The sequence below is a fragment of the Tiliqua scincoides genome, chromosome 2, assembly GCF_035046505.1.
Source record: "Tiliqua scincoides isolate rTilSci1 chromosome 2, rTilSci1.hap2, whole genome shotgun sequence".
NCBI lineage: Eukaryota > Metazoa > Chordata > Lepidosauria > Squamata > Scincidae > Tiliqua > Tiliqua scincoides.
Window position 1 is genome coordinate 140,047,191 of NC_089822.1, and position 23,244 is coordinate 140,070,434.

Here is a 23,244-nt window from a genome sequence, read left to right on the forward strand (position 1 = left end):
CCTCAGAATGCATTATATGGCATAAGAACGTAACTTGCTGGTTTTCCTTGGGAAGCCGGAAGTGGGGTTTTTTCATGGGCCATTCTGAAGCCCACAGAGGCAGCAGTCAGTCAGGTGCTGCCTCTGCAGGCTTTAGAAAGCCCTCTGGAGGGGATTGGAGCACAACTCCAGTCTCCTTTGTTGAGTTCAGGTAGGGCTGAAGATTGTGGATTCGCTTATTCATGATTTTCAGTATCCATGGGGAAGGGGCCTGAAAATGGATCTCCCACTAATACCGAGGCCCCACCTGTATTCTCTAACGCCTGGAGTTAATCGACTTATTTACTGGTTAGTTAACTTTTGGATTGGTGATACTGCAGTGTTGCTTCTAGACCAGGGGTGTCCAAAGTTTTTAGCAGGAGGGCCATATCAGCTCTCCGACACCATGCCGGGGGCCGGGGATAAAAAGAATTAATTTACATTTAAAATTTGAATAAATTTACATAAGTTTACATAAGTGAATATATTAAAGATGAACTTATATGAATTAATGAAGGTCTTGCAATAGCTTAAACTGGCCTTTTCTTTGCCTCCGCTACTGCATCACAGACATGAAAAAGCAAGCAGTGGAGGGAGCCCTCATCCCACAGCTCATGTGAGAGGTCAAACAGTCGCCCTCACACTGAGAGCAGTTGCATCGGGCCAGTGCAGGCTCCAACAAATCTCTGGAGGGCCAGAGGCTCATTGGAGACTGGGGGTTCTCTGAGGGCTGCATTGAGAGGCCTCGAGGGCTGCAAGTGGCCCCAGGGCCGGGGTTCGGGCACCCCTGTTCTAGACTGTACAGTGGGCCTCCATAAAATACTATTACTGCAGGGTAACTGAATGGTACCTCATTTCATAGTATGCTACATCTTTGGGTAATTGGACGAAACTTGATTTATATGTTATGTGATTTATATTCACTGCTTGATTAAAGCTGAATTCTCTTGGGTTAGCAACCAAGTACACTATAATATGTTTTTTAAGCTTGTCCTTTTTTGATAAGGCTGACAACAATACAGACTGAGAATGTGGCTCTTCAACCATTGAAACAATGCATAGGCAGGCATAACTTAAGAACTTTGCCCTCATCTGTTCAGTTGTATGTGCATATATAGTGAACTCTCCATTTAATGGACTGATGGGTAACTAGGTATTCATTAAATCCAAATGCATTTATGACAGTATGCATGTGCACAACATATGACTGGTTTTTAAGGAAGGAGACGACATCCATTATTTATGAAGTAGAGGGTTCACTGTAGTAAGGTCGAGTGCTGTGCTCATAGTTGAAATATTAGAGTACAAAAGTAGCAAATTCAGTTGTGGAGGTGCCACTCGCTTGCTTCCCTAGGTGATTAGCACTTGCTGCAGCATGTACAGCTGAGAGGTAAGGTGACTTGTCCAGTTACCCTTCTAGCCATTATCTTGTGTTTTTTGGCTGGGGAAATGTGCTTGTTTTGGGAACTGTGCTCAAGGTACTTTGTATATTTAAAGAACTGGTAATGAATAAAAAGTAGAATTTCATGGTTTCCCTGGCTTGTACTGAATAGAAATATTACTTTTTTCAGAATTTAAGACTTTTTTAACCTTGGATTATTTTAGATAAACCATTGCAAAACTCAGAAAACGAGCAAAGTTCTGTTTCTCTGGAGGTGCTGCTTGTAAAAGTTTGCCACAAGAAACGAAAGGTATGTTTAGGGGTGCTTGCGTGATATTGGGACAAAACTGAATTTAGCTGTCAGTTTTATTAATCTGTTCCTGGCAAAGTTATAGCTAGCTGGTGGGGGCAAAGTTTTGTTAAAACTAGAATATTCTTCTAAGGGAGACCAACCTCTCCTCTCACATTTGTTTTGTTTTACACCTTTTTCTGTTAAATGTTCTTAAACCTTTGGATATTCATGTGATCAGTATCTGGTTTGTCTACATAAAATAAAAATCAACCAAAGATTCCCTGTACCTAAAGTTCTCAAAATTTAAGGGGGAAAAATACAGAAAAGTCCCCAGCAACAGCTCCTGGAAAAGATGTCATACTAAGCTGAAGGACGGTTGCTCTCTCCCTACTGAATATAAGAGGACTTTTAAAAGGTGCCTCTTTGCCCTAAGAGCAGGGAAGACTCTTAGTACTGGCATTCTATTATGTGCAATATCCAGGTGATCTTGTTGTCTGGTTTTTTTTCAAGATAATGCTGATCATTTTATTTTTAAAATATAACTTAAGTCTGTTTAACCTCTTGTAGGCAATTCTGCTTTCACATTATCTGCTCTTTATCTGAATACTGAAAAATGTTAAATAAATATATTTTATTTATGTCTGCAGGATGTTAGTTGCCCAATAAGACAAGTACCTACTGGTAAAAAACAGGTACCTCTAAATCCAGATCTCAACCAAGTGAAACCAGGCAACTTTCCATCACTTGCAGTTTCCAGCAATGAATTTGAACCCAGTAACAGCCATATGGTGAAGTCTTACTCATTGTTGTTCAGAGTAACTCGTCCTGGAAGAAGAGAATTTAATGGATTGATTAATGGTGAAACTAATGAAAACATTGGTATGTAACCATTAAATCTCTTCTGAACCCTCTTTTCTTTCATCTACTAAGGGAATAATCAACTAGCTGCTTAAAGAAAAAGATAAAACAAGAAAGCCCTTGAATGTGTGGGTGTTGACTACCTAACAATATTAATTTCTGAACTACTGTAAGCATTTTATATAGCAAGTGTGAAGCTTCAATTTTAGATGTTCTTGGCCAGCACATAATTGAATCTTGTTGTAATAAAATGCTTTATAGCTTCAAATTTGATGGAATACAATGATTTAGTTAAAAATTATAATCCCCTCCTACCAGCTTGTCCTCTAAAAGTCTATAAGAAAGGGGAAAGGAAATGGGGATAATGTAGTAATGTCTTGCTACGCATCTTAGTTTGCTTACATGTTGATGTCGTTTGAGACTTTTTAAACATTAAGACATTTGAAGCTGACTACCTTATAGAGAAGTATCAAAATTTTGTATAAATGTATACTTTTATACAAGTATAGTCCAAGATCACACTTATTATGATACTTGTAAAAATAATCAAATTGGAGATTTTATTTATTTTTTCTACATATTTATACACTGCCTTTCCTTCAAGGAGCTCAGAGCAGTGTACATTGCTTCTTCTCTTTCTTTTTATCCTTATAATAACCCTGGAAGGTAGGTTAGACTGAGATAAAAACTAACCCACAGTCACTCAAAAAGCTACATAGCTATATCTCATTTTCTGAATCTTCCTTGAAATGGAATTAAAATAGAACTCCATAACATTAAATGCTATGATGTTGACTAGAGGATACTTGGATAGAAGTATGATTTTACTTGCATAAGTATCCAAGCATCCAATACTCAACTAATACTCAAGTATCCCATACTTGGATAGAAGTATGCTTTTTGTTAAGGAAGATGAGCGTATAGGGCTCTGTCCTAAGCAATAGGAAGCAATGTGCAGCTCCCCTTTCACCTTTGAAGTGGGACAGTAGTTATCAGTGCTACCATTCAAGACTAGGAAAGAAGAAGAGCATGAACTCATCCTGGGGAACCTTCTCTAGCAGATTGCCTCCAAATAGCAGTCTTTTCAAACACTGGACAGTGACCAAAAGCAGAAGATCTGGAGGACAGGGCAAATGGCTTCCTTTCAGGTGACCTGAGATCAGGCAGGTTAAATGGTAAAAATAAAATGAGTTTATTAAAAGAAAAAAAAATACAGCAAAAGAAAAAAGAATAGGAAATAGGGTACGTGCAGGAGTGAGGTGACTGCCTGTGCGACCAGGTGGAAGGGGGTTGGTAAGGTAGTTCAAAACATAAGGTGAAAACAAAGCATGTCATTCTGGGTACTTTCCCTAACCTAGGTATTCACTTTGTTCAAGTTCTTGGTTCCTATATGCATATCTGAAGTAGGAGGCAAGCTACATTGATTCATCTAACCCACCAGATTAGTCACCAAGGCAAAAATGGGAAGGAGATTTCCTTTCTTTGCTACATTTAGCTCCTGGGTGTTGCCTTGATTCACATATTGGCTTGGATACTTGGGGTCACATGAGCCTTCTGACTTCTCCACTCCAGTGGAAGCATGTCCAATGAAACGGCTCAGAGCCAAGTTCTTCATTGTTGACCATCCTCCGTGTCCACAATTGACTGATAAAAAAAAGGAAAAATAGCAGCTACTTTAGAAGAATTGATCCTTCAGAATGCTGAACTCATGCAGGAGCCTTTTTACATGATAGGAAAATCACAACGTGGGAAAATCAGGGTTTTTACCACACCTTTCACTGTTATATAGACCAGCACAGAGCAAGCCACAGCATGGCACTGAATATTGGGTTGTAGAAACTTTATTATCCTTTCATGCTACTTAAAGCAAGGCTGGTGGGTTGGAGTGGATGATTGCAGAATGCGAGCTAAATTTATTAATGCATATGCCAGTTTCTATCCCTAGACTCAGAGCAGTGGTTCCAAAACTCTCCAGGAGTTTGGGAGCTTCTGTAAGTCTCTGTGTGAGAGGAGGGGGAATGCAGCATCATGATCTGCAGGATTGCGCCACTGCCAGGGGCAACGGGCTTCGTTTTTACTCACCAGTATCTGCAGCAGCCTCCCAGAGGTGAGGGGAACCCCATGGAAGCATCTGCAGGGCTCCCCAAACCTCAGAAAAGCTAAAAATAAAGACTGTGACCCACTTCTGGTTTTCAATTGCGAAACCAGAAATGGGTCGTGATCTTTAGTTTTATTTTATTTCAAAACGAAGCCCCTGTCGCCCCTGGCAGCAGTGCAATCCTGAGGATCATGTTACTTTATTCCCCGCTCCCTGTCCCTTAAAAGGGCAAAAACAAAGATTCTTGGGCTGGGGTGTTGCAGTGCCTCAGTTTGAGAACCTCTGCTCTAGAGCAGCTGCACCCAAAGTCACCACTGCTGTCCATGACAATGCAACCCCTATCCGGATGACAGCTTTTCGTTCCATCTCTGCGCAGGTCATCCTCTGGGTAGATCTGACCTCTGGGACGCTCTGGGCAGTGACATCTGTTGGCTGGCATCCCAGAAGGCTACTGTCCATAGCATCCCGGAGGGCCATATCTACCCAGCAGAGGAACCATGCGGAGGCGGAATGAACAGGGCAACTCACTAGGCAGACAGATGCATCCGAATCCTGGATCCAATCCCCAGGCCTGGGTTCGAGCGGATGTATATCCAACACTGATGCATCCGAATTCCGGATCCAGTCCCCAGGCCTGGGCTCGAGCAGCCCTGCCCTAGAGGATGTATATCCAACACTGATGGGAAAAGAGAGAAAACATGGTCTTCTCTGAGGAGGGCTCTATGAACCTAATGTGTTTCTCTTTTTGAACTACTACTGCAAGAGACTGCTTGCCATGGAGATTTGTTTAGATAAATTTTATAACATTTCAAAAGAAAACTAAATTATTACATAGACTTTTTGTTTAAAAGTCTTAAGTATATGTGAGATGAATTCCTAAGTTTTTGACCTCTTCATGTTTAAAATTGAATTCTCTCTAATTTTTAGATGAGAATCATTGCTTTGCCATTTGGTGTTCCTTAACTTTATTCTCTTCCATTTTGAGTGCCACTACTTGCGATCTGTCTAGCTTATTTGCTGAGAAGTGAAAAATTTCAGGGATATAACATCAGTGTTTTGCATTTGACATCAGTTTGTCTGAGCTGATATAATGTCTCAGAATATTCAGTGTCTCTAAAGAGCTTGCAATTGGTTTTTCTGAAGGAAAGGAATTTGACAGTATAGTTAAAAATGTCACACAGAAGATGACTAAGGACGAAGAAACAAGTAGCGCAGTAGCACAGAGGCTGATGAAGAATTCATAGTAGGCAATGATCTACAGAGTAGGGATTTGTAGGAAAAGTAGGTAGAATAGGAAGGTGGCTTGAGGGAACGGGTAGACAAAAGAGGAAATGAAAGCAAGAAGAATGAAAAAAATTGAGAGAGGCTATACTAGAGGTTCCCAAACTTGCCTGGATCTCAATGCCCCCAGTCTCTTCTTGCTAATCTGGCCACTGCCATCTTGGATTTCACAAAATCTCATCCTGGATCTCATGAGAGTAGTGAGATCCAAGATGTCTGTGCCCAAGGGAACAGGTAGAATGGGCCACTGGGGACATCCTATGGCACCCCTGTGAGTGTTCTGTGGCGCCCTAAGGCACTGGGACGCACACTTTGGGAACTCCATGACTGCTATAAAGAGTAGAGAAGTGCTAAGGATGCTGGTGAAGGGAGATGATTAAAAATGGGACAGAGTAAACAGTGAATTGAAAATCAGGGAACTGACAAAATATGTGGTAAAGCTTATGATATGAAAAGTGGAACCAAGGAAATAGTTGGAATGGGTCAAACCAATATTTAGGACCTAGGGACAGGAGGAACTGTGTGTTATAGATGGGGAATATAGAACCTTTTGGATAAGGGCAAGAAAACCCCACCAGATGTGGTTTCTTCCAGCACAGGGGTCTGGGGTGGGGGAGAGGAGGCGTTTTGGAGTGGGGGAGGGCAGGAGGCAGGTTGTCTCAGGGCAGGCGGGTGGGAAGTTGGAGTCTGGGACCTGGCAGTTATGCTGGATCCCAACCCCGTTCCCCGAGCAGTGCCAGGCAACTCCGTGCTGCTCCATTCTCCTTGAATTTGCATCACATCCTGTGCTGGTGCAGGTTTGAGGAGACCTATTGGGGCTGTGGTGGCTTACCTGGGGGTAGGGGAAGATTTTCCCCTTGCCACTGGCTGAGCCGATTTTGGCCCCAATCTTGCGCTGGATACAGCGCAGGCCTCCTGGCCTGCCTGTTTCTAGCACAAGTTAGGATTGCACTGCAAATGAATTTAAGGCATCGGGTCTAGAAACATTGACTTGGCTTACTGTCTAGTCTCTTTGTACTTACATCATCCCCTTCCCCTCCAAGTCCTCTGGCATGTGCAGAGGGCTGGGAGAGGGAAGGATGCAATAATTCCTTTAAGTTGTGCTGGACTGTGGAGAAGGTAAGAAAAGGCAATAAATATTGCTCAGTGCAATATGCAATTTGAGAAGGCAAATGCCCCTTCTCAAAAGGGACATTTACCCTGGTGAACAGTTTGTGGGTGTCCATTTCCAAATGCAGGGAGTAATTCCTGTTACTACCAAGTATATATTTTGTTAACTTGGGCTAGAACAAAGTTCTAGTTGATTCTGATATACAGTTGGAATACCCAGAAGTGTAGTAGTGGAACTACTTAGATTTTTAACAATCCCATCATCCCATCTGTTTAACTAAAAAACAGGGGAGCATCAAGTGTAAACTTTCCATTCAGTTTGATGAGCTGAAATTGGTTGTAGAAATAATGGAGTGTAAAATTTATTCTACTTACTTATGAGATCACTAAAAACCATGATCCTGTTAAATCAAATTTAGTTTCTCTATTATTGGACTATGCCAGCAAATGTGTATATTTCTGCCCTCTAACTAGAATATTTGGTGTGTGAAATGCAGATGTTAATGAGGAGCTTTCAGCAAGAAGAAAACGCAATTCTTCCAACCGTGAAGATGGAGAAAAGACTTTTGTAGCACAAATGACTGTATTTGATAAAAACAGGTAATATACTTTTAAGAAGGGGCTTCTTCCAGTGCACATGCTTCTGATAACTGCCTACACCAGAATTTCATTCTCTGCTTCTGAGGACTTCTTAGAATATAATTTAGAAGCATTTCTTCGTGGCATCTTGGAAGAACTGACTTAGGTATGCATGCTGCACAATGAGTCTAATTGAATCTAATTGTCTTTGGATTGTAAGTATCCTAACCAGGAAAACATTTGGGCTGTCTTACATTATTTATATATCACTTTTCAACATAAGGTAGTTACCAAAGCAGTTTACATAACTAAGGGTGCAATCCTAACCAACTTTCCAGCATTGGCATAGCTATGCTAATGTGGCATGCACTGCAACCTGTGCAGTGGAGAGACAGTCAAGGAGGCCTCCTCAAGATAAGGGCATGTTTGTCACCTTACCTTGGGTCTGCATTGTGGCTAGGTCAGTGCTGGAAAGCTGGCTTGGACTGCACCCTAAATAAAGTAATGGTTCCCTGCATCCTGTACGCTATAAACTGGCAGCTCTAAGTTGAACAAAATGTGACCAGCTTCATCTTTTTCTGCATACTATCCTGTCATGGAAGCTCATGTGATCTGCAATCTGTGTGCCTTTGTCAAGTATGTAGAGGTCAAGGACCTCTACACTTAATATTTGAATACTTCTTTTCACTCTTAATTTCTAGCCCACGTATAATTGTGATGGAAGGGGATTACTTGATGGGGAGGGAGAAAGTATTTCTGAGCTGGGGGGGAATGCTGCAATATAACTGTGGAACTTGAGATATGGGTTGGCAGTATTAAGCTCTAAATTGTCAGGATCAGGCCTTAGCAGAAATTCAGCACAGGAAAAGGTCTTAATCAGCTTGTACTTGCAGGCCGAGAGCATATTTTGGAATGTAACTTGAAAAGCCTATTCTGGCACTCTTTGGTCCCTGGCACCAAATCTAAAAATCCTTGTATACAGTATTGCTGGCTGAAAATTCATGCCACACCAAAACAGTTGGAATGAACAATTTATTGGGGGATGGGAGAGAAAAATAGGTTAGTTGACATTTCTCTATACAATATCTCATATAGTAGAAAAACAGGTGGCAACTGAGCCACATCTAATAGATAAGATTAATGAGATAAGTAATAGTTATGGCAAGCAGCTGCTTAATTTAATTGCCACCCTGTACTTCCTGAATTTGAAAACATTTAGGCACTTCACTTTCAGAATAAATGACTGTGTTTGCATCAAATGTAGGAAATATTTCTTTTGTTCCAGAAGACCTCTCACCCTTCTTAGATTACTTTGAGGAGTTAGCCAATGGACTGTGCTAGCAGGAAACTTAACCTCGGTGCCTATGTGACCCTCTTGTTTCCAGCCATGATATACATGGAAGATTCTTGCAAATTATGTACTCATTATTGAATATCTGTAAATCAAATGCATATTCTTTTTGTGAAACAGACGACTGCAGCTACTTGATGGGGAATATGAAGTAGCTATGCAAGAAATGGAAGAGTGTCCAATTAGCAAGAAAAGAGCAACATGGGAGACAATACTTGATGGAAAGGTATGAGTCACTGATTCCCTTATTAAGTGGGCTTTTTGTCAAGGTGGCGTCTAATCTTTCAGATTGCTGCATATTTTTTAGTAACAAGTATTCCATTGCTCTTCTGGTGAAGATAACAAATAGCCCCAGCCTCTCTCTAGACTAGGTGGCCAACCTTTCAACTTTAGGGCTCCTGAACCTTTACTGGTTGTGTAGAGGAGGGAATTTCAGCAGGTGCAGCTTGTCCTGTGAGAATACAAACTAATTGTTGAAATTCTGTCTTCTACACAATTGTTAAAGGTGCAGGAGCCCTAAAGTTGAAAGGTTGGCCACCCCTGCTCTAACCTGAAGCTTTGGGGGGGAATATTTGTTCTCAATTATGCTGTTCCTTAATGAGTGTAATGGAACTACAAGGAGTATTGCCACTCTTCTCCAACTTGGAGCATTATTGCAGTGGAGAAGGATCATTCAGAGGACTTTGCCTGCCTAGTTCCAGAATAAGCCCCAGCCTTCCCCTGTAGTTCTGGAAAATGTGACTGCGTGTGGGGCCTTTGAAACCTGGCCTGCAGAACATAATGAATGACTACCCTGCTGAGCATCAAAATAAGCCTTCTTCCATTGCTCCCAGTTTGGAGAGGGGTATCATCCTATTTACATACTGATTCTGAAGTCTTCCAAAACCTCAACTAAGTGGAGTTATGATTCCTGCATACACTCCCCCCCTCTCAGTCTAAACTTACATTTGGACTTGCATTTGCACACACACAGGGTTATGCAGGAAGGGGACAGAGTCAAAGTTATCACATATTTTGGCTTGGCTATCCTTTTAGGATAGTCTTTTAGGAGCAAACTCTAAAAGCAAAATAAGTCAAGTTGGTTTTATATAGGAGGGAAGGAAGTCAGTTTCTGTACATTGTCTCCCTTACCTTTTCTAGCATATGTGGCACATGCGTACTCCCTAGTGCATATGTACTTTTAATTTTTGCATATGTTTGCAACTGCATCACATAACAACAACAACAACAACAACTTTATTTTTACCCCGCCTTTCTCCCCGAAGGGACTCAAGGCGGCTTACAACAGGTTAAAACAGATTAAAAACATAATTTAAAACAAATAAAAACATATTAACACATATCATAAAAACAGCAGTCAGATAAAAAATAGTCTGGTATAAAGAGCATAGAGCAGCAGCAAATCATAAAAGAATCTGGCCTGTAAAAAATATAAAAGATGTTAAAAAGGCCGAGAACTTAGAAGGCTTCTTTAAACAGAAGGGTTTTCAGGCCTCGCCAAAAACATAATTCCCTATTTGCCTCTCTTTCATGTCCCTCTCCCCACATGCACACACACCCTTTATATGCGCTCCTCATGAACTTCCTCTAGCATTCAGGTTGCCACTGGCACTATTAATTGAGATTGATTTGGGTGTGTCAAAAGAGAGCATGTCCTTCAGAACCTTGATATGAAGAAAATATAGACCTGTAAACCAACATCTTGAATACTATTTGCATCAATCTTAAGCCATTTCTGCCCAATGTTGCATATATGCAACAGGGACCAAATGTGTACACCTGTGGGCCAGGCAAAAATGGGTGGCAAGGAGGAATGCAGGTTGAGAAGTTTCACTTTTAATTGGAACCAGACTCTAGGGGAAACAAACCTCCATGAAATTCTTTCCCTTTTGCCATTTGGGGTTGATTCTGGCTACAAACCAGACAGAGGTACTGCTGAGTACTGAAAATATTCATGGGAGCTATGCTAGTGATCTTGAAATGCGCGCCAAATGCTGCTCCTGGTTAATGTAGGAGCAGTGTTCTGCTATTGTGAATGCAACTTATAATAACTCTCAAACACAATATAGGGGGTTGAGAAGGGACAATCACCACATCCACTTTAGTCAGTATTTCTCTACACCTTCCCCCCCATCAGAGCTTTGATGTTGACATCCAGTCACTATAGCAGTCCTAATGTCTTGGGGTTAAGGCATCTGTGCTATGATCAGCCAACCCTCCTCCCAGTACTGGGTTGAGGGGCAAGCCTTTAGGATTTGCATCATCATCATCATCATTTTATTAACAGTATTTATATACTGCTGTTCAACAAAAAAAAGTTCACAAAGCAGTTTACAGAGAAAAATCAAATAACTAATGGCTCCCTGTCCCAAAAGGGCTCACAATCTAAAAATTCACAATCTCACAATTTGTACTATTGGTAAAGGCTCACAGTCTGCCTGGAAGAATCCCCTGAAAGTATAAATGTAAACATGAATAATTTTGGGTTGCAAGGAATAGAGCCAAGGATGGGGCTGTACAAATAGGAGCTGGATTTTTTTTTCCTTCTTCAAGGGTGTGAGGTCATCAGAACTCAGGGAGCAGGTTTAGCTCCCACCCCAGTAGTGACTCTGAGTGCTTCACTTGATTATTTCCCTTTATAAATGTGTGGTAACAGTTCACTTATGAAGTAAAGCATAGTGCTTGGGCATACTACTGCAGCTCTTGTTATCACTTAAAAATCTCACAAAGCAGCATATGTTTTATTTCAGAGGCTCCCTCCATTTGAAACATTTTCTCAGGGACCCACACTTCAGTTTACCCTTCGATGGACAGGAGATGCAAATGATAAACCTACAGCTCCTATTGCCAAGCCCCTTGCAACACGGAATTCAGAAAGCCTCCCTCAAGAAAACAAGCCTAGTTCCGTTAAACCTGCACAGACAATAGGTAAACACACACAAGGTTGGCAATGTTGTCTGCTTAAGTACTGCTGCTCACCTGCTTTTGAATTTTTTCTTGATTCTTTAAAATGCTATACAGTGTTTCTCAAACTGTGGGTCGCGAGCCAATTTCAGGTGGGTCCCCATTCATTTCAGTATTTTATTTTTAATATGTCAGACTTGATGCCCCCATGGTATGCGATTGCATTTGGGGAAATGTTAAAGATCTATACTTTTAACAATTGTATTTAATGGAACTCACTCCTGGGTAAGTGTGGGAAGGATTGCAGCCTAGGATTGTTAAAAATTTTCCTGCTTGATGATATCACTTCTGGTCATGACATCACTTCCGATGAGTCCCAACATATTCTGATTCTAAAAAGTGGGTCCCTGTGCTAAAAGTTTGAGAACCACTGCTGTAACATGTTATACACTGAAATTCTTAACAGCTACTATAAAATCCAGATTGGCCTCCCTTTTTTATCTAGATCTTAGCAGAAACTTGAAACATTTTTATTTTCAAAATATCTATACTTGTTGCCAGTAACTGTTCTTAAACGTTTTCCTGTCATTGTCAATTTAATTGGTTCAGGTTTGAGTTTGTTAATGGATTTTTTGTTTCTGTTTGTACTTGCATGTTGCTTGCATGTTGGAAAGGTGAACCACATTTTATAAATAAGCTTGATTATATCCTTAGCTGAGTATGGACAGATATCAAGCTGTAAGCAAATGCCAATGTTGTCTGTTATGATGCTGGTAGCCTCTAAACATGCTGGAGTGTAATTCTTGCTTTTCCTTATGTGAAGTATCTGCATCATCACCACCATTATTTATTATTAGAAAAATTTATAACCTGCCTTTCCCATGCTGAAGCAAAGCCCAAAGCAGCTTACAAAGCTCCATAATAATATGTACTGTGTATAACAGTAGTAAATAAAATAATTTAAAAACGAAAACAAGCACACACATACAGTAGAGCCATTGGGAGGGGATAAGTGTTTAGTACAGAAAGAAGCAGCCAAGCCACAGCCCTGTTATAGAGGTGCAGAGGGCAGACATCAATCCGTCACACAGACAACCAGACATGTTTTGAGCCCTCGCCAAAAAGCATTAAGGGAGGGATAGTTCATGATTGCCCTGGAAGAGAATTCCATAATTCTGGTATCACTATAGAGAAGACTTAGCCCCCGTGCCACCATCCCTCAAACTGGGGGCAGGGGCTTTGGAAGGAGAACCCGCTTGGATGACCTAGGAGGGTGGACCAGAATGTGTGGGGGAAGGCAGTGTCTCAAATCTGGACTCAAACTATGAAGGACTTTAAAGGTCAATACCAGCACCTTGAATTGGGACCAGAAATGAATAGGCAGCCAGTGCAGTTGCTGATGCAGTGGTCCAACAGAGTCAAACCACCTACAGGTGCAGCCTATTTATCCACGGATTTTTTATCTGCTGATTTGTCTCAACTAGAATGGGGTGGGGGTACTGAAAGTCACACACACTTTGCCTCCTTTGCCCTGCACTGGCATCTCCATTTCCAGGCAGCCTAAAACACTGCAAAAAGGCTCCGCCTCTCCCAGGCAGGGAAATAGCCCTGGAAGAGGTTCCCCTTTCAAGGAACAGTAACATTCCTGGAGCTCCTGAGCCTGCAAAGAGGCTGAGAAGGGGAAGGGGGGTGGTAAACCGCTGTAGCCAGAACACTGTGCAGCAAGGTGGAGCTTGCGCTCTCTCTCTCTCTCTCTCTCTCTCTCTCTCTCTCTCACACACACACACACACACACACACACACACGGGGGGGGGGGGGAATTGCTTTAAAAAACCCAGGGAGTTGTCAGATCCTGGGGAGGAGGTTGAGGGTCCTCTGGCCCAAAAGAGGCTCAGACTCACCCTGTGGCAGGTCTCAGCCTCAGGTCCAAAAAAGAGGGGGTTAGATCCACCCGGGTCCCCCTCTTTGACTTCTAAGGTAGCCTGGGTCTCACTGGCATGCAGCCTTCCTCCTGGCTGTTAGCCTTGCCTGGCTTCCTCCTCCTCATTGGCCTCCCTGGCCTTTATGGAGTTCCCAGCTCCACCCCTCTCACCCAGTCAGCCTGGGCACCTGGTCCTGTCTCAGTCTGCTGGAGGCTTGCTCGCCAGCTGAGCGGCTCTGCGTCCCAGCCTGCCTCTTGCTCCTCCCCGCCGCCCTGCTCCTGGCTGAGCCCCCCCCCGTGGGGCGAGAAGACCCAGCGGCGTCCGGGGGGGGGGGGAGAGGTGCCCTCCTTGGGGGCGCTGCATGCAGGCTGGCGTGCTTCCCTGCTTGTCCTCCCCACCAGGTCCGGCCGCAGGGCTCCCTTCCCTGCCTCCCAAGCGGCTGCGGGCCATGTCGCTGTGGGTGGGGGGGCCAGGCGCCTCCCAGGGGGTTGCTCTTCCCCCCGCCCCCAGCTCCCCACAGTGCCTGGTCATCTGCGGGGGTTGCCGGGGCTTTGCGCCCATTGCCGCCCGGGGCTCTCCCCCGTCCATCCCCCGGCACCCCTACACTTTGGGGAAGAGTGCCTCTCTGGGGGCTGCTGCTCCTCCTCCCACCCACGGCTCCCTGGCAGCCCACAGGGGCGACTGGTGGGATCTGCCCTCAGCCTCCCATGGCTCTCCGCTGCCTGTCCTCCGCCCCCCTCGCACCTCCAGGTAAGGCAGGGGTTGGCCAGGCAGCGAGCCCCTGACAGGAGTGTTAGCCGAATTTCCCCCCCCCCCCATGGTGCAGGCTATCACTGACACAAGCAAGCCTTCCCACCAAGCAAAGCATGAGATTTAGCCTACAATCCTCTCCACACTTTCTTGAGAGTAAGCCCCATTGACTACAATGGGGTTTACTTCTGAGCAGAAATGCATAGGGCTGGACTCTTAAAAGATCAGCATCCCAACTGTGAGAGAAGCCAGGCAGCTGGCAACAGGAGGGCTGAGTGCAGAGGGGAAGGGTTTGATAACAGCTGTGTCAGGCTGCAGTATTTGCATAACTCTATGGAATTTAGCACAACATGTTTTTTGTTAGTAGCGCTGAGTCACAGAACGGAACTAACGCGGATAAATAGGCTCAATAACTGTCTGAGCTCGTGGTTACTGGTGGTAGTTGAACAATTTTTTTCTGAATAATCTGAGACCTTTAACAGTAAGCTGCTGTTTAAAAGTATTTTAAATCTGTTGACAAGATACTACACTGAAAACAACACATTCACATTTGTGTCAATACATCCGTTAACTTCGTCAGATAATAACTTTTATGTTGTTCAGGAAATGCAGATGGGGTGCTGAGGGAAAATCTGCATGCCTTATTATGTTGGTAGCATGATAAAGGATTTCCAGAAGTAGTAGATCTTTATTCCACAGGGTCAGGAAACCAGCCCACTCAGGTGTATGCCCTGCTAGTGACTGTCATGAGGATCTGAAGAACTTATTGTTGAGCATTGGTTATCCTTAGTGATAAGGATTAAGTCTTATATCTAGTTACGTATTTTCCTAATATGAGTTCATTCTTTTCTTCAGTATATAACCCCAACAAATACCGAACATTTTAGATGAAAGTTACTTCTACTCCCCTCTTATTAAAATGACATATATGTAACTCCAGTGACAAGTATTGCTTCACCTGCCAGTAATCTAATTAACAATTGGTGTGTGAAGCATCTTTGTGCCTCTACTTGCAAGGATTGTATTAGTTACTTGCTTATATGTACTAGTTATACTTATTATATAATTCATCATTGTAGATAATTTCCCCTACCAATCTGTATGTCGATATATTATCATCCTCTTACTAACCAATTGATAAGCTCACAGGCTTTACTATGGTGTAATGGATGGGCTTGGCACTGAGAGACCTGAGTTGAAATATCTGCTCAGCAATGAAGTTTACCTGGCTATCTTGGGCAAGTTATAATCACTTAGAAAGATAAAATAGAACCATAAGCTTTTAAAGGGAGGGTGGAATAAAAATCTAATACAATGTAAAAGGCATGTACTTGAATATTAATATACATAAATTTTTTCAAGAGCAGGACTAGGCAGTGTGTATAATAGGATAGATTTAGCACTAGAAAGTTTGATCTGCTGTTCTACATATTGCATCTCCCTAATTGGAGTGCCTTTCCCATGTTCTGGAACACTATGTGCAATTTCTCACTGAGGCCACTCAATCACGTTCAGCAGGACAATGGACCTTTGTTTATGGAACATTGCTAAAGAATACATATTTATTAGTGCAGTTCTTGACATCTATGTTCTCTTTCAGCTGTGAAAGAATCCTTGCCCTCAGACCTGCAAACAAGAAAAGAAAGAGATGTGTCAAATGAGCCTCGACAGAAGCTGAGAATATTTTATCAGGTATGTACAATCTAATGTTTTTTATTTAAGCTTGCTTTTTAAGCAAGCACTTTTTTATTCTGTATGGAAAAAGAGACAACAGTATTACAAATACTGAAATAAATATTAACTCTCCACTCACCTTCATTATTTTCAAGGGTAAATGGTATGCCTCATATTGGAAGGGTGCAAGAATATTACACGAAAGACCGTAGAACATTTTTTTGAATTCATTCTTTTGACTTATTTAAAGGACTTTCCTTTGGATTTTTAACTTGGGTTACCTCTGGTTCAAGATTCATCCCCAAACCTTTCCCCATCTAGTAAGAGGTTCACTTGCTTGGTGTTGAAAGCTGCTGGGAGTTTTGGGAAAAATTCATTGAAACAATTCCTGAAATGCTGATGGGAGAGAAAGGGCTGGATTTAGTATAACTTTCTTTCAAATGAATATACTCTGTATTCATACAAACTGTTGTTTGCACCAGTTCCTTTATAACAACAACACAAGGCAGCAGACTGAAGCTAGAGATGACTTGCATTGCCCATGGTGCACACTGAACTGCCGTAAACTTTACAGCTTACTCAAACATCTCAAGCTTTGCCACAGCCGGTTTATTTTCAATTATGTGGTAAGTATTCTTTGATATTTTCTGTATTAAATTCTGTACATGATCAGCATTTTCTGGGTGGAAGCTTACTTTTTGCATCCTGTGTTTCTGTATGCTGGGACAGAGGGCCAAGTCTAACAAATGTTAGTTTTTCAAGGTGTTCCTAAGAGTATTCACTACAGAATTTAAAATTGACTGAAAGTTGTTCTGATTTAATCTGTGTGGCAAAACAAATAGTATAAATTGGGAAATATGTTCTTCTAAATTCTGTTAGCAGCTTTTCTCTCTTAGGGGCAGTCTTCTGTTCATTTATGCATGTTGTTATGTCAGCATCCAGGGTTTTAGCTGGAGTAGGTGAAGGATTCCCAAGTAAAGTAGAACTTTAGTAATCTTCATGTTCTTTTGAGGTAGGGATTGACTTTTTGGTTGCTATTAACACGCACAACTTTATATTTCTTTTATTTACAGTATCATCCAAAAGGTGCTAGGATAGATGTTTCTATCAATGAGTGTTATGATGGCTCCTATGCGGGAAATCCTCAGGATATTCATCGCCAGCCTGGATTTGCCTTCAGTCGTAATGGGCCTGTCAAGCGAACTCCCATTACACACATCCTTGTGTGTAGGTAGGTGAAAAGTTAGTGTTGCTCTACAAACATATGCAAATCAAAATTTACATTTTCTGTTAATAAGATAATTACCAATTCGACCCCCTTCTCAAACTATATAAATACACACAGCTCTCACCCATGGAGACCGCTGTGTTGAGGCATTTACCAGTTACACTTGATTTCTTTCTGAAAATTCCGCATTCACCATTGAGCAGAAAAATTATGCATGAACTCATTGGCACATTCAGTAGATAACCCCAACACACATGTGCACAGTTTACCCACCCCAGTTTTCAAATGTTAACACAAGGGAATCCGTTAATGACCCTTCTGATTCCTCCATGTCCCTTGCTTCTCCCATATCCTTCATTTGATCTGCTTTGTGCATCCCTAAGTTCAAAGATCCTATCTTTGAAGTGTGTGATCTCCAGTTTTTCCCACTTCTGAATCAAAACGAAAACTTGTCATTATAGCTAGCTTCCTTGGTACATGTGCTTCTTGTAAAATGAAGCCTCTGGAGTGGTACTCCTTAAAATTGATTTGAGGCAATGGAATCCCTAGCCAGTGGCCTTCAAATTCTGCTTTTGTGGAATTCTAGTCATGTCTGTAATGTATGGGCACTTCCTTTAGTGTGACAAAATAAAACTCTCGAACAATAGTAAACAAAACTTAAATTTAGCATTTCTCTTTAAAATGTTTGCTTATTACAAAATCTTCAGAGCCTGTGCATGTTTTTTTGAGATATTGAAGGAAGTACTTTCATATGCACATGCTGTCATTTGTTGGCAAGAAAGACCATTCTAGTTTTTTTGTTTTTGTTTTTAGTGTGTTACTGTAATTAGGGAACTTCAGACAATAGTGTGCTCTCATTTTATACCACTGCTGATTATAATTTACTCACTTTCTCTAGAATTGAACCCCCTTGTTTTAATCCACTAAAGTTTCAATGAATCAAAAAATCCCAATTAAAAATTGCAAATCTGTTGTCCTGGTTTTTTAAAAATAAGTTTGGTATATGCTGCTTAGTAATCAGAACATTGCTTCCATTGTAGCCATAGGAACCTGAAAATTCAGTAGAAGCTTTGTTTTACCTCTTGTTCTTTTTACAAAAAGTGTGTCCGCTTGCTTGAAGCATGGATTATATTTATACCATGCAGAGACTAACATTGTGCTGACTGGCTGTTTTGGGTTCCTGAAATTTTTGAAGATAAGAACAGCCCTGCTGGATCAGGCCATAGGCCCATCTAGTCCAGCTTCCTGTATCTCACAGCGGCCCACCAAATGCCCCAGGGAGCACACCAGATAACAAGAGACCTGCATCCTGGTGCCCTCCCTTGCATTGGCATTCTGACATAACCCATTTCTAAAATCAGAAGGTTGCACATACATATCATGGCTTGTAACCTGCAGTGGATTTTTCCTCCAGCTATGACACTACATAATGTACTGTGTTTTCATTGCTACTTTTTTGATGTGTGGTAAATGCAGTTATAAACTGGGTATGTTGCTGCTGCTTAGCAGTGACACAATTTGAGAGCTGCCACCGATTAACCTGAGCTTAAAAATGGGTCCTTTACATACCATCAGCCTCTGTTGGAGAGCTTTACTGCATTGCCACCTGGATCTTAAGATATTGATTAGAATGCACACACGCTTGTTTTTTTTAGGCCAAAGCGTACAAAAGCCAGTATGTCAGAATTTCTTGAATCTGAAGATGGAGAAGTGGAACAGCAAAGAACATACAGCAGCGGTCATAATCGATTATACTTTCATAGTGATACCTGCTTACCTCTTCGTCCACAAGAGATGGAAGTTGATAGTGAAGATGAAAAGGATCCTGAATGGCTAAGGGAGAAAACCATCACGGTAATCTTGTCACTGGCCACTTTTGTAGTGATTCTATGCAGATCCCTTTTCAAATAGCTTTTTTTCATTTTGATGACCAGTATTTATTTCTCTGGGACAAACGAAAACAATATGCATATCACCCTGGTTTCTTAGCCATCCTATTGTGACACCCTATCTTATTCTGTTAATTAGTCTTTTCTGGGTTGCTCTCTGAGTGGGCTTGTTATACTTTCCCTGTGCATGCCTAGGTGAGTCTCAGCATGGTGTGAAGAGGAAGGAATTGGGTTGAAGAGGGGGCATGAACTTGGGGGAGAGATGTAAAGAGGTGAGGGATTTGCAAGCATAAACATTACTGACAACCATAAATCTGGAAGGTCTGGGCCTTGAAGTTTAAGGGATTGTGAGTGGTATTAAAATGTACTTCCTTCTGAGTGAAGTGGAATTGCAGGCAAAAATGCCTCTGTTCAACTCTAGCTACAGTCATTCTCGGTATCTGTGAGGATTAGGTTTGTACAACACTCCGCAAATACAAAAATCGTGGGTAGTAAGTGGCATCCTGTGGCATCAATGGGGTTAGGGGGAAGAGGGGCAGTTGATCTGCAGCCCCGACACTCCAAATCCAGAGGAAGGCAAGAGAGATCTTCAGTTCTCTTGTTCATTCATACATGTTCCGAATGGCGCATGTAACTTGCGCGGAGCCCTTTGAAATGCCTGTGAGAAGCTTCTGAAGCTTCCCACTTGCATTTTGAAGGGCTCCATGTGAATCACAGGCGCCATTTTAAATATATGCTGCGTTCAGGAAGCCAGCAGAGAGATTCACAGATAGCCGAGAACAGTGGCATGGCAATTCTGCCCCTTGTGGATATGCAAATTCACAAGAAACAAATTCTTGTATAAAGATAACTGAATGTATCATTGTTTGGTATTATATTAATTGAATAGAATGTCTGTAGTGTACAATAATGAAAAGTAAAGCAATATTAAATGAATAAATTAACTATGATAACAAAACTTAAATTGTTTTCTCACTGTAGCAAATTGAAGAGTTTTCTGATGTTAATGAAGGAGAAAAAGAAGTTATGAAGTTATGGAATCTACATGTTATGAAGCACGGGTATGTGGAACTTAAAATTGGATTTAACCGAAAGTAGCTTCTTGTTTTTTAAAATCCAAGTATAGATTTGCATATTATTGTTGGGTTTGGAGAATGGGAGGAAGAAAAGGAATATACAGATGGTTTGTTATTTATATGTTGAGAAAAACCAAAATAATGACTATTAAACTAGAAATTGCGAAGAAACTGCAACAACCTGAAAGAGTGCCAAAACAACCTGCTCTTCTAGAATGTCAAAAACTCAGGTTTTGAATTTGTAGTGGGCATGTTTCTGTACCCAAACTGTTACAAATGTACCTTGTTTTAATATTGCAGGTTTATTGCTGACAATCAAATGAATCATGCCTGTATGCTGTTTGTTGAAAATTATGGACACAAAATTATTAAGAAGAACTTGTGTCGAAACTTCATGCTTCACCTAGTCAGCATGCATGACTTTAATCTCATAAGCATAATGTCAATAGACAAAGCTGTTACAAAGCTTCGAGAAATGCAGCAGAAACTAGAAAAGGGAGAATCTATTCCTACCACAACAGCTGAGGAGCTTTCTGAAGAACAAACTGGGACAACTAATGGTTGCAGTGAAATTAACACTAGGGAGAGAGTTTCAGAAATGGACATTACCTTGTGTGTGACAAAACAGAATAGAAAACAGAAGATCTGAAGAGAAGAGCAAAGGCCATTCAATGGACAAATATTGAAGTGACTTTCTAAGATGCATGAACTCTATAAGGAATTTAATAAGATACACAAGTTCCTAACAGGCACTGCTGGAAACAAAGGATTTCAACATGGATAGTGTTAATATGGTTCCTATTGAGTTAATTATGCAAGTACTACATGTATATCAGTTCTAGTGATGTAATGACAATACTCAAAGTTTGAGCATGAAGAGCAATACAATTTTTGGGAATTTTAATTATGAACTCTACTGAATTTACATAACTTGAGTATATGTAAACCAGTTTTTATATTAAGATTTTTGCATCTGTACTTGGCTGTCTTTCCTACCATGAAGTTAAAATTGGGGAAGGAGATTAGGACAGTTTATGCTTTTGTACTTGGAAATTCTTCACATTAACTTTTATGGGAAATAGTGCACCATTTAAAGTTTAACTTAGGTCTTTTTTGTTTGTTAATGAGCATCAAACCAGATTGCAAATGTTTTTAAAAACATTTTTTAAACATTCAAATGTAACATAGCACTTCTTTGTCTCACATGTTTGGAAGAACCTTTGCTTTTTCTCATTCTAGACACAGGGAAGCACCATTTTGCCACACTAAATTGCCAGTAGCCTACAAATTTGTAGTTTATTCTGGTTACCTGGTGTGCTCGATCAAATCTTTTACCTACTCAAACAGAACTGTCTAGGGCTGTTTAGAGGGATGCTGTATTAACATCTAGAGGCTGTGGTGGGTAATGCCTGAATCTGTGCCCATGTTGCTTATGTACAGACTGCAAGATCAGAGCATAACATTAACTTGGTATTTTTGGATGCTACTTTTGAGGGGAAAATGCACTGTAAAATTGGACCAGAAAATGTGTTGCACTTCTTATGCAAGTATTCTGTGATGTATTGTATTCAATACAGATGCTAACTAGTCTTGTGCAGTCTTGCACTGCTGTTAACACATTTTATGCATATGTTTACAGATTTTCTTTTTTCCAATGGAAAGTAGTTTCACTACTGGTACAGTATCAGCACCAAGGGTTTATTCCAGCAAGCACTGTGGTTGAGTGACATAACCTCATTTTTTAATTCTTAAATAGTTCATTTTCATATTCTTTATTTATAAAGGATCAGTGATGTAAATACAGGTATTTCTAATTTTTTTTTTTATTCCATCACATAAGAAGGCAGTTCTTTATTTTGGCTTTTTTTTCTTTTGGGGGTTGGGGGGGCAAGAAGCCTTTTAATGGTTTTTTTCAGAAATTTATAAAACTGTAAATACTGACTTTGGTCCCTAAAGATGTGTTTAACTGTGAGACTATTTAACTAATGGTGTGGATGTGATTTGTCATCCAGTATTAAGTTGTTAGTCACGGATTTGTGTCAATAGGAATGAGGGAAACTGCAGCTTTCACTAGACTTCTTAATTTGCCTGCTCTGAGTTGTAGCAAACTCTAATTACACCTTTGAATAGCCAGTCAAGCATTTCTCTTTGGCTTTAATTTGCTAAAGCTGTGCACATTTGTAAAGAATATATTTTAGAGACGTAGTTCTAGAACTATTGCTTTTGTCACTTCTTAAGCAGTTGCGCTCTTAATGCTTAAAAGGAGGCTAGCATTGTTTGCACAAAGTTGGTGACCCCTCCCCCAAATAGTAATGAAATTACTTCTGTCCAGTAAACTTTGTATGTCATGTCAATTTATAATAAAAAAGCTGAGAATCCCTTTGTTTCTATTTATAATAAAGATGGATTTTCTATATGTACTCTTAATGAGACTTTGAAGAAATCATGTAAACTGGTGAACATTTGAATGGTACAGTAGATATAAAAAGACAATTGTTTAATGGACCTTTTTTGTTTTTACATTAAATGTTTATTTGAAATTGGATTTTGTACATAAAGTTCGATAATATAAAAATCTGTCAATGTGTTTAATCTTTTCAAGTATAGACAAAATATTTTGTGTAAAACTATGATTTGGGTTCGGAATGAGGCAGTTCTGAAAATAGTGTCTGTATTTGGAACTGGTGCTGTGCCCAACAAGCTGTCATGAAATGGTACATGCTTGGCCATGTTGCTATCTTCATTGGTTTCCACAAATTTGATGCTTTCTTTTGCAAAAGGCTACTTCTTACAAGCAGTACTAATTTCATTTATCTCTTAAACTAGAACTGCT

The 23,244-nt window shown here is 40.9% G+C and overlaps 1 protein-coding gene across 2 annotated transcripts in view; it reads left to right on the forward strand.

Annotated features, from left to right (window-relative positions):
* Positions 1-22,912, forward strand: part of SUZ12 (SUZ12 polycomb repressive complex 2 subunit) — a 56,474-nt gene extending 33,562 nt beyond the window's left edge. For both annotated transcript variants that reach the window (XM_066617624.1, XM_066617625.1), the window contains exons 6-16: positions 1,624-1,709; positions 2,339-2,570; positions 7,536-7,638; positions 9,089-9,194; positions 11,719-11,896; positions 16,145-16,236; positions 16,701-16,844; positions 17,292-17,449; positions 19,102-19,300; positions 20,317-20,396; positions 20,712-22,912. In XM_066617624.1, the coding sequence (XP_066473721.1) occupies positions 1,624-1,709; positions 2,339-2,570; positions 7,536-7,638; positions 9,089-9,194; positions 11,719-11,896; positions 16,145-16,236; positions 16,701-16,844; positions 17,292-17,449; positions 19,102-19,300; positions 20,317-20,396; positions 20,712-21,060 (1,727 nt within the window). In that variant the 3' untranslated portion in view covers positions 21,061-22,912. The remainder of the gene's footprint in view (positions 1-1,623; positions 1,710-2,338; positions 2,571-7,535; positions 7,639-9,088; positions 9,195-11,718; positions 11,897-16,144; positions 16,237-16,700; positions 16,845-17,291; positions 17,450-19,101; positions 19,301-20,316; positions 20,397-20,711) is intronic.
* Positions 22,913-23,244: the final 332 nt, after the last annotated feature.